The sequence below is a fragment of the Mya arenaria genome, chromosome 2, assembly GCF_026914265.1.
Source record: "Mya arenaria isolate MELC-2E11 chromosome 2, ASM2691426v1".
NCBI lineage: Eukaryota > Metazoa > Mollusca > Bivalvia > Myida > Myidae > Mya > Mya arenaria.
In genome coordinates, this window is record NC_069123.1 from 59,324,378 (window position 1) to 59,339,701 (window position 15,324).

Consider the following 15,324-nt stretch of genomic DNA (forward strand, 5'->3'; position numbering starts at 1 on the left):
ATTTGCCCTTATACTTACTTCCGTCTGTGCGAACTTGTTTCATTCAAAACTCCAAATCTATTTGACCTAGAGTCTGGAAACCTTAAGGGAGTGTTGTTGAGATGATGAAGTTGTGCATCTGGGGTTTTGTTTCCCACTGCACTTCATTAAACCAGAATTATGGTCCTTGAAAAATGGTATTTCTGGACTTGTGACAGTCAATACTCAAAAATTAATTCACCTAGAGTCAAGAAACCTTGGAGGAATGCTATATAGCTAATGAAGTTGTGCACCTGGTGTTTTGTTCCTAGCTGCATTTAGTAAACCATAGTTATGGCCCTTGAATAGCAAAAACTGGCATTTCAACTTGTGAGGATCAGCACTCCAAAACTAAAAAAATGTTGTTGCACATTTATGCAGAATGGACAATATAATGGCCCTTGTTTTTGTGTCAAATGCGGCATTTGGGAGCATATGTTTCTTATGGACGCCTGTTTTGAAAAAGACTACGATTGTGTTAACCTGATGACCTTGACCTGAGCTAAAGACCAATATGGGTCTACAACAGAGATATTTTAATGGATTTATAAAAACACAAATAACCATATCAGTATTACTATTATGAGAATTCTAATTCAGTATTTTATTATCAAATTCATCACAGTTAAAAACATAAGCATAAATAACAATGCAATACTATTTTCAAGTGAAGAGAGTATACAAGAAAATATAATATTGTGAATGAGATTGCTTAAAAAATAAAATACAAACCTATTTTCATGTGCATAAATATTTCATCATTGCTAAAAATTACCATTATATACAATCACAGCTCAAGGGTTGTTTTGGATTCATGGTTTGCTGAAGTACCCTATTTTCTTGGAAGTCATATTCTCGAGGTAGTCAGCAAAGTCTGACTTGGAATATAAAAACAAACCATAAACAAGTTTAATGAAAATCCATTAAGGGGTTAAGGAGATATGGCGTTAACATGTAATCAACACTTCAAACCTGAATGATGTTGATCTATTAACTTGAACAGTCGTGTTTGGAGTGCAGGTTTCTTTAAGCCGTGTGAATGTGGTTAACACCATTGTTGCATGAAAATCCTGAAGGGGCTTAGAAGTAATGGAGCAGACATGAAATCTATGAATAGAACCTTTGACCTTAACATGTGACCTTTACTTTGAGCAAGATGCCAGTAATGTGGGCTCTGCATATTGTCTCGCTGTAGTAAAGATTTGCACTGTGTTTCATTAAAATCCTTCCTAGGGTTACAGATACTGAGAGAACAAAAAGCCTATGGCTTGAAATTGTGGCCTTGTACTGTGACCTTGACCTTAAAGGGGCTAGACCCCAGATAATACAATTGCAAGAAAAAAAGAAAATTGTGAAAAAATTAGATAAAATTGACCTAGATGTGTACAACGCATCGAATCACATGTATGTATCACATCACATACGACACATAAATTTTGCGCAATTTTTGTGCAATTTTCCAATTTGAAATTTACATGAGTTGTCAACCATGTAAATCCCAGTACTTTTAAAAATAGCGTCTGTATATATTCATCTGAATTCATAAACAGATATTATTCAAACCGGGAAACCATTATGCGCAATTCTAAACAGGGTAACAGATGAGACAGCAACATTTATTATTTTAAACCATGTAAAGTGATGTATTATCGGTCTTCTAGTAGCTCGCATTTACAATTCTAGGTTTGTTTGGAGGAAATACTGTATTTTTGTAGATTTTTGGACCATCTGGTGTCATGACATTTACAGCTTGCACATCGGTAATAAGGGTTATGCATGTCATCTCCATATTGGTAACATTTGACACTAGCTTCATGACATTCCTTCAAGGTGTAGAAGAGATAATATAGAGAAAACAAGAAATCTATGGCTTGAACCTTTGACCTTGACCTATACTAATGCACCAGTCAATTCTAACCATGCCCCCCCCCCCCCACCCCCAGATCCGGGGAATAGCGGGGACTTTTGACTTTCAGTCCAGCCAAGCCCAGGTAAAATCCCCTGCCTGTGGGGACGAAATGCTGGCAAAATCCCTGCCAAATGCCCCCTCACCCCAGGGACCCTAGGTAAGGCCCATTCCCCACTATTTTGGGCGCGAAGACAAAACCACAGCATTCACCCGGCACTGCAGGGTCACCTAGAAGGTAAAAACATGGCACATTTCCTCAGCTATCCCCGGTATACCCCTGAAAGTAGGGGGGCCGTGGTTACAAATGACTGGTGCATAAGCTGACACAAGAGCATAACAAATGGATTGGCATATACACTAAAACATAATATATCTTCCAATGCATATCTTAAGAGGTGGAAATAAATAATAGTTTCGGCTTAAATAGACACATATCACAGACTATATACCAGAAGTTTTAAACAGAATATCATAGACACATGCATGGTGTTTCATATCTGTTCCTATTTGTAATGCTGGAACTTTTTATACAGACAAGCATATAAATAATCAGTTTTCATAATCTTATTATGTACACACAAATGTTTTGATTGATGTGTTATACATACGAGTTACCTTTACAACGTAACTAACACTACAGTATGCTTTTTTAATAAATCAGTTTAACTAGATACCTTCCAAATGACATCCCTTTTCCACAATTAACCAATGCTAAATGGTGTAACAAATATTAGCAATTCATTTCAGCACACAAAAATAACGAAAACAATTTGCCTTCCTGAATTTTACCTCCACAGATAAAAAAACCCTTCCAATTCAGAACAATAAAATTCAACATACTACTATGTATAAGTGGGACTTTCTGGCTAGTTATCAAACTTGTCTGAGATATTTTGCCCATAAAAATGGCATTCAAGTTTGGTGATGATTGGCGCACATTTGGTAAAGCAGACAACTTTTAAAGTTTTCCAAATATGTGTCTAATCATATGATAGGTATATGCAATTGTTAAGGTCTGATTGTTTTAAAATATTCACAATTAAATTCAGCTCTAACTTTGTGTTAAGTTAAAGAAGTACTCTAGTTCGAACGTAGCATCCTTGAAGAACCGGGGTTTATAGTTGGCAATCATTGAGGCTATTTCCTCGGTTTGATTGGTGAAATGGTTGGTGCTTTTTCGAGCTGGAAATACAACAACTGCTGATATAGTACCTTAAAGTATGTAGCTTTGTTTAATTAATAATTTAACATCAACAATATAGGCAAAAGCAATAACTCATTAAAAATCAGCAACTGTGCTGTCAGACCAAAAAAAACTTCTTGCATACTTACCGGTAGTTAAGATTGCTAACTTGTAAAATACTTCAGTTTGAAATATAAACTTAGAAATTGAAAATATAAAAATATCAATTTCAAACCAAAATGTGAAAATTCTATTTTTACTTTTTGTTAAAAAAATAGCTCAATAGAACAATAAAATACAATACAACCTACCTTCTCCAACAAGAAAGTTGGCAAAGTATTCCCCGACCCTGACAGCCTCTGGCCCATGGTTGATATGGTAATGCATGTTCCATAGAAAGCTGACCTTCTCCGGATGAAACTGAACACCATAAAATGGGTACTGCTTCCCTGTAAGATTGACATGGTAGCTGTGATATAATGTATAATTTTCCATAGACATGGTACAGTATATGTGCAGGATGGTAGTGCATTGGAGTATTGCCCATCCGATCATAATGTATGATCTGCCATAGACATGGTACAGTATATGTGCAGGATGGTAGTGCATTGGAGTATTGCCCATCCGATCATAATGTATGATCTGCCATAGAGATGGTACAGTATAAATGAGGGATAGTGGTTGATAGGAGTAATGCTAATTTGATCATACAGTATACTTTATAGAAAATTTCAACCTCAACGTCACCTGTTAAGCTTATGATGGTGAAACAGTTTGTAAACCTAGTGAAGTAACTTCTTCAATTACTGGTTAAACCATCTTACCTTCAAATGATGAGACAAATATTTTGCCATAAATATCAACATTGGTGGAGAGGACGTTGTAGAATTTCTTCAGGTTTTTGTTTAAACTCATTGTCTGAAAAGCGAATGAAAAATGACATTTATATGCATTATGCTTCAGTAATACTACTACACTTAATTAATAAATGTTGAAAAAATAAAGGTAAAAAGAGGTTCTACTTCAATTACACATTTTAAATTTTTATTTAGAAGCCTACATTCAGGTAGAATCACATGTAAACTGAAAGAAGTAGCTTCTTCATGCGAATTCTATTTTTGTGTAATCCATTATTCAGCAGGCAAGTAAGAATTACCTCTGGAGTGATGCCGTAGTTATGGAAATTCTCTGTGACATTGAGGGTGGACAGGTATTTGTACACATCAGCTGGCAGGCTGCCATACAGACGACTGCTCTTGTAACCTGCACATAAAATAGTACTTGTTCTACACAAGTTTATTGACAATCAAGTATATATTTGATGTTACAGACTTTAAGTTATCAAAAACTGGCACAATTATCCACAAAATGACACCAAGCTTAAGACAACATTATGTCTTTGTTCTTTAAAAATCAGTCTAAATTACCACTAAAATCAAATTTGAATTTGTGAAATAAAAGTTTTAAAATAAAGAAACCGAATTAAAACTGTATCAAGTCTCATTACGATATCCTTCATGTTACAAACTATATTAAAACTACTGTCAATTGAAGGCATAAATAAACTTAGTTCTAATATGTCAATTAGGGTTTTATTGATTTCAAAAAGTGGTTGAAAATTCATAATTGTTGTGTAAGTACTGGGAGTAGGATCCAGATAAGTATCATGTCAGTTTCACAAGTAGAAAGGAGAATTCATAAAATATAATAGAAATTAAAAGAAGATAACAGCAATAGATTGTGGTACCCACCAAAAAAAAATGTTAACAAGTTAAACTGAATTTGAAACAAAACTGAACATTTTTTCCATGAAGTAAGCATATTTTACAATAAACTTGTGTGTCAGTTTCTGTTGTGGCCTTCCCCCTTTCGTCAGTGAACATTATGTAGCATCTTTGCAAAATAGTTACGTAATTGCAAAGCTCATAAAGCACTTGTCAAAGTTGCCCATTCTTCTAGAACATCTCGCTTAAGCTCTCAAAGACTGTGCTGAATTTTGCGCTTACAAAATATGAATTTTATCTTCTTTTTTTTATTAAGGATATTCCGACCCATTTTAAAAGAAATAATGCAACAAGACAACTAGACAAGATATTTTTTACTTAAAATTATTAATTGAAAATTAGAACAGTGTGCATTAATACCATTCACAAAGTTAAGGGGCAGTGCCTTATCCCAGACTGAGGCGTTGGTCATCAGATTCTGGCCAGCAGTCAGAACTGTCAGCAACTGGAATCCCATGCAGGTGCCCCACAACGGAAAGTAACGACCAGCATCATTTGCCTGTAGGGGAATATCATGCATGCATATATAAATTTGAAACACATAACAAGTTTTGTGATGTCATTCATCAAGTTTTAAAGAGTAAGTTACAATATATCAGTACATGTTAATATTCATTATCACAGAAGAAGGGTCCTAAAAAACATAATCAGCATTTCCATAACACCAAATTTTCAGTAACTGTTTTTAGCTTATAACGCTAAAATTCAAAGTACAAATGTGCATTGGAATTTTGGAGAATCATAATCAAATTATTTTGAAATAAATAAAGTACTAGTACTGCATATAAACTTTACTTACAAAGCACTGGTAATATAATACAAACAAAATTTTGGAAAGAATAAGATTGGGCCAACTCTACCTGTATGGCTAGTTTGTATATGATCCTGGCTGCTCTTGCCATCTTGGACGTAGTCAGGCTGACACCGCCGCCTGGAAACAGCACTCTGGAAACATTCATAAGCTCAACTATACATATACAGAAGTCTCACAGAGATAAACAACTAGAAGTAAGATAGTCATATATTAAATGACATAATTTATTATGAAAAATAGGAAACAATAAGATTGGTGCAAAAGTTATTAAGCCCTCTCAATAAAGCAATTATGAACAAAACCCACCCATTGATACTGTTCACAAGGTGTTCATAGTACTCAATCTCTCTGTCAACACTGGAATGAGAAATACACAAATAGTACAAGTACATGAATATATGAAGCTTATTCAGAATATTTTTTAACATTATTGTTGCTTACTTTCAAATCGTTATTGCTCTGAAAGTTTAATGGAGATATTTGTGATCTGCTTGCTATATTTCTAACAAAATTTAAGACAGCTTTTTCAGCTGTTAACACTTATATTCATTCATCAAACATTTCATACTAAAGGTTAACAATGGTGTGGTTTATCATGTTGTAAACTTTAAGTATGTTCTTAACAATCAGCCAAATATGTGTAATATGCCAGAAAGACCATGTCTCTACTGTTATGCTTCTAGACATTTGCAGATGAGGATGTGAGGAGCACACATCATTGTCAAACCAAATAAATATCAATTAAAATGTAAAAGGAGTCAAACTGTGTTGAAAGTGGAATAATTTGTATGATTATTATAGCAAAAAAAGAAATAAGTCATCTGTTTTTCATTCTAAATGAGCAGAACTCTGATTTTCTGGGATGACTGACAACGTAATCAAAACCCCTACCACCATGTTTTGTTATTGGCGCCGCACTGAAGTGCGCGCCTATTATGGAATGGGAATTTATTTTAGTTAGTGGTGGGAGCGGTTTTTAATTTGATTGACAGTTGGGTTTTATTGTTATTTTATTATGATTAAAAAATGCAAATAGATGGCGATTGCATGGGTGTTAAAAATGGTATTTATGGTTGAATAGATTGTCTTCAATTTATCTTCAAAATATTATTTTGGAAGAACGACAAATAAGTTTAATAACTGTTCCTGTTTCGTATTCGTTTTCTGATTGGTTACCTGTAATCATGTGCCAGAAATGTAAAATGTATGGACCGGTAATTATGTGAATGGGAATACTTATGTTTTATTTTGTTTTGTTATGTTTACTGCATTGATAAACCATGAGGTAAGCTGTTTTCTTTAATTTAATCGATTTCGGAATAAAACGTTCACCTAACTTTATTTGTTTATGTGTTGAAAGTGACATTAGTAAAATTTCATTACGATTGCCCCCGAGTTGTTATATTTTTAGAACACTACACAGTGCGCACAAAACGATTGGTCGAGTAAGTAATGTGATAGATGTTTTCTCGGGAACTTCCTAAATCTTACGCTTTTATGATTCAGTTTAAATAATAATGGCTTTTGAAGATTATTGTTTTCATATAGATTTCCTGTTATATATATTGTTACTATTTATGTTTGCAACTTTTAGACGAAATTATTAAAATGTTTATTAAAGAACTTCAAAAATTGGTAAATTGTTATTTCATATCATCACCCCTTCATGATAAATCCCCAATATTTAAAGAAAAAACTTATTCTTCCCTTCAAGTTGTCATTCCAGCATGGTGACGTGCCCCCCCCCCCCCCCCACCATGATAAGTACTGCAGTGTACAAGTGTACAAGAACAAAAACTCTATTTAAGCGAATTGCACGGAGTTATTCCCTTTGAACCATTTCCTGTCTGGAGCATAACTAGAAAACTACCGTATTATATCATGTATAGGACGCTAGCATAGATAGGACGCAGACAAAAAAAAATAATTGAGAAAACGGGTAAAAACCCTTAATATATAAGATAGGACGCATCGGAAAAATGTCAAAATTGAAGTCGAAAAATTGAGGTTGGTAAAGTATTTATAACATATATTGAAGTAAAAAACAAACAAAAAATTGTATATAAGGCATATTTCGATAACTGTCTTGTGTATTTCGATAATAATCATACTGTTTGGAATTTCATTCAACATCATTCAATGGTAAAGCGCAATGAGAGGAAGTGCAGTGCACAATATCTATAGCTGTATTTCAGCTAATCACAGATTTTTTGCCCTTTGCCGCTTTTTTCTGACCAGAGCATTTCTTTAAAACTACTTATGGTATTGTATTAAAAGTTGTACATGTATAGGTGGCAATGACAAAAATAATACAGTGCACAAGCACCCTAATCCTGGCATGTTAATTAATGTACCACCCCTAAAGAAATTTTCAACTTGAAACTCTAACTTCAACTTTATTGCTTTAGCTTATGTTGTTAAGCAGAATACTACAAATATTTTGAGAATTACATGGATGCAGTTCGATGCACCATAATATGCTTGTTGGCCTTGACTATTCCTTATTTTTCAACATATAACAAATGCATTTACTATTAAACGGCGCCCTTTGATGCTTTGCATCAATGGTCTTTCTTGTGCTTTAAATATAAAGTTGCTTAATGACGAACATAGGGCTTCCTTACTCAAATATACAACAATTCATGGACAAATTACCTATACTATGTAAGACTCTCTTAAAAACATATGTAAGACTCACTTAAAAACATGAGCAATATAAACTCCATTTAACAAAAGTCATTGATAATAAAAATAATAATAATAATCATAATAATAGGTGGCCTACAAAAAGTGTTTTTAGGCCACTTACAAGACTGGAACCCCTCGCGCACCACCCATCTCTATGTACTGGAAGTAGTCAGCTGGGATGAAAGTATCCCCATACTTCACACTCGACTGGGAGCTTTCTTGGGCCAACACACCTGCAACACAATTCAAAAAGTATGAAGAAGACCAACGCTATGTCCTTTAAACAAGTTTGTAAACCATCATTTTTGCGTTTTTAAATGCTTGGGAAATCATAATGGCGTTTTCTGTTTTTTAATTTGTGTAATTAGGCAAATACACTGCTTATCTGGAGCTGTGACAATTTTTATTTTTTTTTGCAATTTTCTTTGCTATATTTTTATTATGTTTTTTCCTTTTTCAAGGCCCTCAAACTACCAGCCAAATGATGCTACGCATAACTAGAGCAGTCACACGCGTGACCTATACTGCAAACAACCTCCTGGAAAAAGGAATGGTAAACATTGTTTTTTTTAAAAAGGGGCCATAACTCTGTCAAACATAGGTGGATTGTTATTAAAGTTGAAATTGACCAATAATCAATACAAATAGTGTTAAACCATGTCATCTGAACAATGATTTTTTGCAAACTTTAAAACAACATTAAAATTAGTAATTGACCAAATCTGTACTTTATGGTGTTAAACATGTGTACCAAAAAATATTCAAAACTGTCATGAGTTAATGCACTGACAACAAGTTTTTGGTAAATCCTTAAGTTGAAAAGGGGCCCATAAGTTATCTTTCGGACAAAACTAACAGACTGACAGAAAAAATAGCTAGTCCTTACTATATACCCCCAAACATTGTCTTGTGGGGGTTTGCTTTAAATCAATTAAGCATCAACTTATTGAATAAGAGCATCACCTGATGATTCTAAAAAAAATAATGCAAAACATAATGGTTAAAGCTGTAAACAACTAGAACTGTAAGCCAAAGGCTAACGAATACCCCCCAACCCTTCCCTGTCTAGGTTGTTTGCCCTGGCCTTAGTTATGGTATCATTAGAAAGCACAAGGCAATACATTTATTTAGTTTATTTAGAATACCTATTACATTGAAAAATGACAAAGGAGTAGGCCACCAAAGCGAATATTACCCCACTCCCACCCACTTCAGGGGAGATAACAAACCTGTTTCTCTCATTTTCACCATAAAGGGGTCATGATGAAAAATGACAAAGGAGTAGGCCACCAAAGCGAATATTACCCCACTCCCACCCACCTCAGGGGAGATAACAAACCTGTTTCTCTCATTTTCACCATAAAGGGGTCATGACTCCTGACAGGATATTCCAAAATGAAGGTGGACGGGTGAATTTGACAGTCTGCCAACCCAATTTCTGTTTACCCACCCCCACCACCTCCCCCCCACACATGAGTACCAAGGAAATAATACAGGTGCACAAAATCACATATACAAAGGGTCACATCATGGTCATGGATAGCTGAAAGTTTGAGAAAAATATATTGAAAAATGACAAAGGAGTAGGCCACCAAAGCGAATATTGTAACAAATTTAAGGCCTGTATGCACCTAACTTCAGGACTTTTGATGGTCTTTTTAAGGACAAAATCAATTAAAGGTCTTTTTAAGGCCATGCAAACATTCTGATTAATACAGGTGCACCAAATCACATATTCAACAGTTCATATCATGGTCATTGACATCTGAAAGTTTGAAAAAGATTTATAGAAAAAATGAGAAAAAAAAAACCAAGGATTAGGCTAGACAAAGCTGTATAATTTTTGCCTATTTTAACTTATTCAGGGGCCATAATTGGAGACATGATCATGTGATTCCAACCACAATCACAGGGGCAAATGTTCTCACCATGGCTAAAAGTTTGAAAAAGATTCATTCAAAAATGACGAAGGAGTAGGACGAACAAAACTAATTTTACCCAATTTAACTCATTAAGGGGCCACAACTCCACTCAGGATCATGTGACTCCCACCAAATTCATGGAGGCAAAGGTTTACATCATGGCCATTAATATTTGAAAGTTTGAAAAAGATTTGCTCAATAGCTTCAAAGAAGAATCCTGGACAAAGCTAATTTTGCCCAATTTAACTCATTAAGGGGCCACAACTCCACTCAGGATCATGCGACTCTGACCAAATCCACGGAGGCACAGGTTTACATCATGGTCATTAATATTTGAAAGTTTGAAAAAGATTTGTTCAATAACGACAAAGATGAATCCCGGACAAAAAAAAAACGGACGGACAGACGGACGGACAGACGGACAGACGGACAACCCGATTCCAGTATACCCCCACCCAAACTTTGTTTTGGGGGGTATAATGATCAAATAAGAGAAGCTTTATTTTTTATCAGTTCTCAATCTTCAATGCAGGTTTAGGAAAGAAACATTGCAATATCAATGGTACACAAACCCATTCCTAAATGGAAGTACATGGATTTATACATGTTTAAACATGCCACATTCATGAGAAGAAAACCTTTTGATAGAGAGGTCATCTTTCGAAAGGACAAAATACATCCAAAGTATGCAAATAAAAGTCTCAGATTTGATTGAATTTTACTGTTCATCGACAGTAAATAAACACTTTTATCTAATATCATACAATAATTTGATACTTAAAGTAACTTTCTTTTTAAAATCATTTAAATTATGTTGGTAACGAAAACTTTGGTAGCACCATTGCAGCAGTACTCAACTGTAATAAAAATACAATTACAATTCCTGACACATGTCATTTTTACCTCTAGAAATGAGCTTATTTTATGGTAGCACTGTTCTTCCCTCATGGAAACCAGCATTGCTACACTTCTGCCTTCCGAGAATTAAATTCTTAAGATAATCAAATATTTCTTCTGTTTTCATTGGAACTTTTACAATGATTATAAATATATACATGTACGTGCTCAATACATTTGGCACATTAAACCTAAACCTACTTCAATAAAACACAGCTTCTAACATTTCATGTAAAATTCAAGGTATCTAAATTCTTCACTGCATGAAACAATGCGCCCTTTATCCATTTGCAATATGTCCATCTTTTGCTACTCACGGCCTTGTTTAAAACCTGCCTAAAATCCTAAGCATAGATTCAAGAAATTTGCTGTTCTAGAGATTTGGTTAATTGTAGGAGTAAAAGACAAAGACTCTGTTACAGTAATAACATTATAAGTACCTATAATGGGCCTGTAGTTAAGATCGGCCAAGTCAACCTGGGAAATGAGCACCAGCAAACCAATGATGGACAAAAGCTTCATCTGAAAAAGAGATAAAAACTAGATGCTTAATAGCAACATGACGAATCCGTTGAAAGAGCCTTTGACAAAAACATAATGATCTTCCATAAAATTGTAATACAGAATAACATGAAGTCTAACAATATGTTGTACATGCAACACTACGCCTCAGCATGGTGAACCGCCATGGCAAGTTTTTTTAAAATCCTATAAAGCATTGTAAAGATAAGGTTCAACCCAGACCAGTCCTATCAACAGTACTCATTTTGACATTTAACCTCTAAGCATGACTTTGACCTTTGAGGTACAGACCAAGGTCTTTGGCATGACACGCCATCTCATGAACCTTCATGGCAAGTTTTTTTAAATCCTACAATGCATGGTCAAGTAATAGACTGGACAAGGAGCATTTCAACCTATGACCTCTAACCATGACCTTGACCTTTGAGGTATAGACCTGGGTTGTGTGAGTGATACAGCCCAGACAAATTCAATCTGGACGAATGGTTGCACGCACACACACATGCGCATTATCAGAACAACTATGTTTCGCTCACTGCAAGCAATCAGGAGAAAATGATATGATAAAAATTACAGTCAAGTATATAATGTTATTCTATTTAACAAAAGTTAAAACTCTTAAAAGCCTAACTTCAACAGTTAATATTCATTTAAGGTAATGGTCCTAATTGATATTCAGTAATCAATCATTGTTATAAAACCTGATTGTTTTAATGGCATGGTATAGTTTCAGTATTGCACATTTTGAAAAGTTTAACATAGTGACAAGATAGCTTACTTAGTAGCACTTCTAGCTCATAATCTTGGGGGTCAGTAGTACAAGCTCCACACTTGGCACATCTTTTTTAAACAGGTAAATTGTTATTGCAAGGACTATTAAAAAATATATAAACTTTCTTTACAACATATCAAAAGTTTGACGTTCTGTCGTAATATTTCAGGAGAATATAAACTTATCTATTCTTTCAAAGAAACTGCAAGAAAAATAGGTAGGTTGACAAAATGCACACCTTTTGGTGTTTTCTTGAATGTTTTAAGTTTAAAAGAGGCATGTATCGGAATTTTTTAGCCATTAAACTTATATACATGTGTATAATGCTAACAAACTTTGTAACAGGATGGACTTATGCATTATTAGTTAAATGTTAGAACAACAAACAGAATTTCTGACAGTCCAACTTTTTAACAGGTCTAAGTGAGTGCCGATATGAATAGATAATGAAACAAGAACTTTTTGTATATTTTATTTCAAAATCTCTTTCTGTATAGTTTTCTATGCAACAGTGCTTTAAAATTACATACTGGTAAATTTTTAGAAACACCACTTAAAATATTTGTTTAATGTTAAAATTTGAAACGGTCATAAACAACACCTCCAGGTGCAATTTATATGAAACACATTTGTTTTTAATGAGCTATTACAAAAATTTGTGAAATATAGAGAAACTGGATAGTGAGTGGAACTGCTTTTCTGTGAAAATATACATATTAAACAAGCAGCTTTCTTGCAGACATCTAGAATCACTTAACCTCTATTTCATAAGTACATATTTTAGCAGCTTTCTTTACAGGTTATCAGATCAATGTCACGACGACCTTGACCTTTGACCCATTGACTTCAAAATCAAAAATCATTTGTTGCCTACCAAGTTTGAGGTTCCTGGGCCTAAGAGTTATTAATCAGAAGCCCTGGGGACTGACGGAGGGCAGACAGACGGTCCAATTACTATTTGCTGCACTTCAGGGCCATAGTTTCCAGTAGAAACACATTTTCTTATCATTAAATGATCTGCTCCAATATGTATTAGAAACTTAACAGAAAACACAAGAAATATTGATTATATCTAAATAATTTTGGTTCAGATTCTTTGCCTGCTCCAAGCCCATATTCACTGACGTCATTTTCTTTTTCTTCCAAATAAAGGCCATGCCTCAAATTGAGTAGTCTCTTGCGAAGCTTGTGCAAGTAAAACTCGAAATTTACAGTTAAAAGTTAAAATCACTGTAACACTGGTATTGTGCAGCAAGGATTTAAAGCCCTCTATATTAGCTGCAACAACTGTATCTGGGAGTGAGTTCCATTGTTGTAAGGTGCTAGGAAAAACACAGGATTGATGTATCAGGATCCTTGAGAGTTGGACCAGGAATTTCATGCTGTGACCTCACAGTAGACAAATGAAAGCCTTGACCATGTAAGTTTCAACCGGAATATCTATAAGCTGAGAACTATTTGATACATCTCAAAAACCTTGGCCTTAAGTCGTCGTTGTTGTAGTGATTCCCAATGTATTTGGTTGAGCACTACTCATTTTACGATAATCGCCAACTATATATATATCTAGCCACTGTTCTTGGTACTTGTTCTAGCTTGTAATATTACAGAGACTAAGACAAGTTTTTAAAGGTTACAGAGGTGTCGGGTCAACTCTGCCTAATTACCTTTTCAGTCTGGTCCAAATCGGCCTAGTCCTTTTCGGCCTACTTTTGATAGGAAGCATGCCTATGAAATGCTGATTGGTATTAGGTTGTTCACAACTAATTTATGGATTAGTTAAAGCCGTTAATGTGTTAAAGTAAATTCCGAAAACACCTTTGTCAATTGAAAATTCCAAAGGATGTTAATGATGTTTATAAATATATTCATTAAAAATAATTATATTGCCTTATTACTAAAAACGTTTTGAACCACACGTTTTATAATTATGTTTAGTACCAATACCGTATTCATAATGCTATGTTTGATGAAAGATTTGTGCATAAAAATAAAGTGGTTTGGAATACAGGACATAGGGACATATTTTATGAGAATTTACATAACAATTCTCAGTTATTCATACATGCCATATCCCCCGGCGGGGGGAAAAATCCCCTGGAATTTCGATCCATCCCCCGGTCTCCCGCCGGGAGAAAAAAATCCCCCGGAATTTATAAAAAAAAAATTATTATTTTTTTTTTTAGACATTTTACATCAGGCAATAATGACAAAGTAAGTGAAACCACAGTATGTGAGTGAAACTCAATGTAAAGAAACAACTCCACAAGGGTGAAATGCCAAAAGGAAACTTTTACAACAAGTGATCAATTAATTTGTAGTAATTATCAAAGGCAAAGATATATTACTATTTTGGAAGGAAGAAATTAATAATATTTATTCTATTCTCTTATTGTCTGAAAGTCATCAAGCTGATAGAATTAAGCACATTTTTTAAAAGACTGTAGGAAGGTACTTGCCTCTAAAAATACTTTAAAATTTCGCCAACTTAGACCTGCTAAAAAAATCCCCCTGAACCAAAATCCCCCTGAATTTTCAGCCTTTTGAACAAATCCCCCTGAATGGTCTCCAGAAAATATGGCATGTATGGTTATTTAACAAAATAAATACTAATTTGTTGTCTGGTAATATGTCTCTTGATGAATGTATGGAAACATTTTCAAAGAATGTGCCACATATAACCATTTTAAACTGTTGTGTTATTAAAATCTTAAGAATGCATATAACTTATTCACCTTTATAATGAAGAATAACGACCAGGAAGAAAACAGTCTTTCCGGAGTAGGACACTAATCCAAACCGAAAGTGAAAGAAG

The 15,324-nt window shown here is 34.4% G+C and overlaps 1 protein-coding gene across 1 annotated transcript; it reads right to left on the reverse strand.

The window, feature by feature from the left end:
• Positions 1-590: 590 nt before the first annotated feature.
• Positions 591-15,321, reverse strand: LOC128204076 (gamma-glutamyl hydrolase-like). The gene is made up of 10 exons (XM_052905421.1): positions 15,245-15,321; positions 11,656-11,737; positions 8,518-8,629; positions 6,015-6,065; positions 5,755-5,839; positions 5,255-5,393; positions 4,267-4,373; positions 3,935-4,028; positions 3,422-3,559; positions 591-3,109 (listed from the first exon to the last, which is right to left on the reverse strand). The coding sequence occupies exons 2-10, from the start codon at positions 11,735-11,737 to the stop codon at positions 2,979-2,981; spliced, it is 939 nt and encodes a 312-aa protein (XP_052761381.1). The 5' UTR covers positions 15,245-15,321; the 3' UTR covers positions 591-2,978.
• Positions 15,322-15,324: the final 3 nt, after the last annotated feature.

What these genes read in the sequence shown, in the direction of transcription:
- LOC128204076 (XM_052905421.1), bottom strand. Translation starts at nt 11,737, where the DNA reads ATGAAGCTTTTGTCCATCATTGGTTTGCTGGTGCTCATTTCCCAGGTT. An exon ending in GCGCGAGGGGTTCCAGTCTT is followed by an intron (nt 6,066 to 8,517) that starts GTAAGTGGCCTA and finishes TTCTCATTCCAG; the next exon opens with TGTTGACAGAGAGATTGAGT. An exon ending in TATACAAACTAGCCATACAG is followed by an intron (nt 5,394 to 5,754) that starts GTAGAGTTGGCC and finishes ATTCCCCTACAG; the next exon opens with GCAAATGATGCTGGTCGTTA.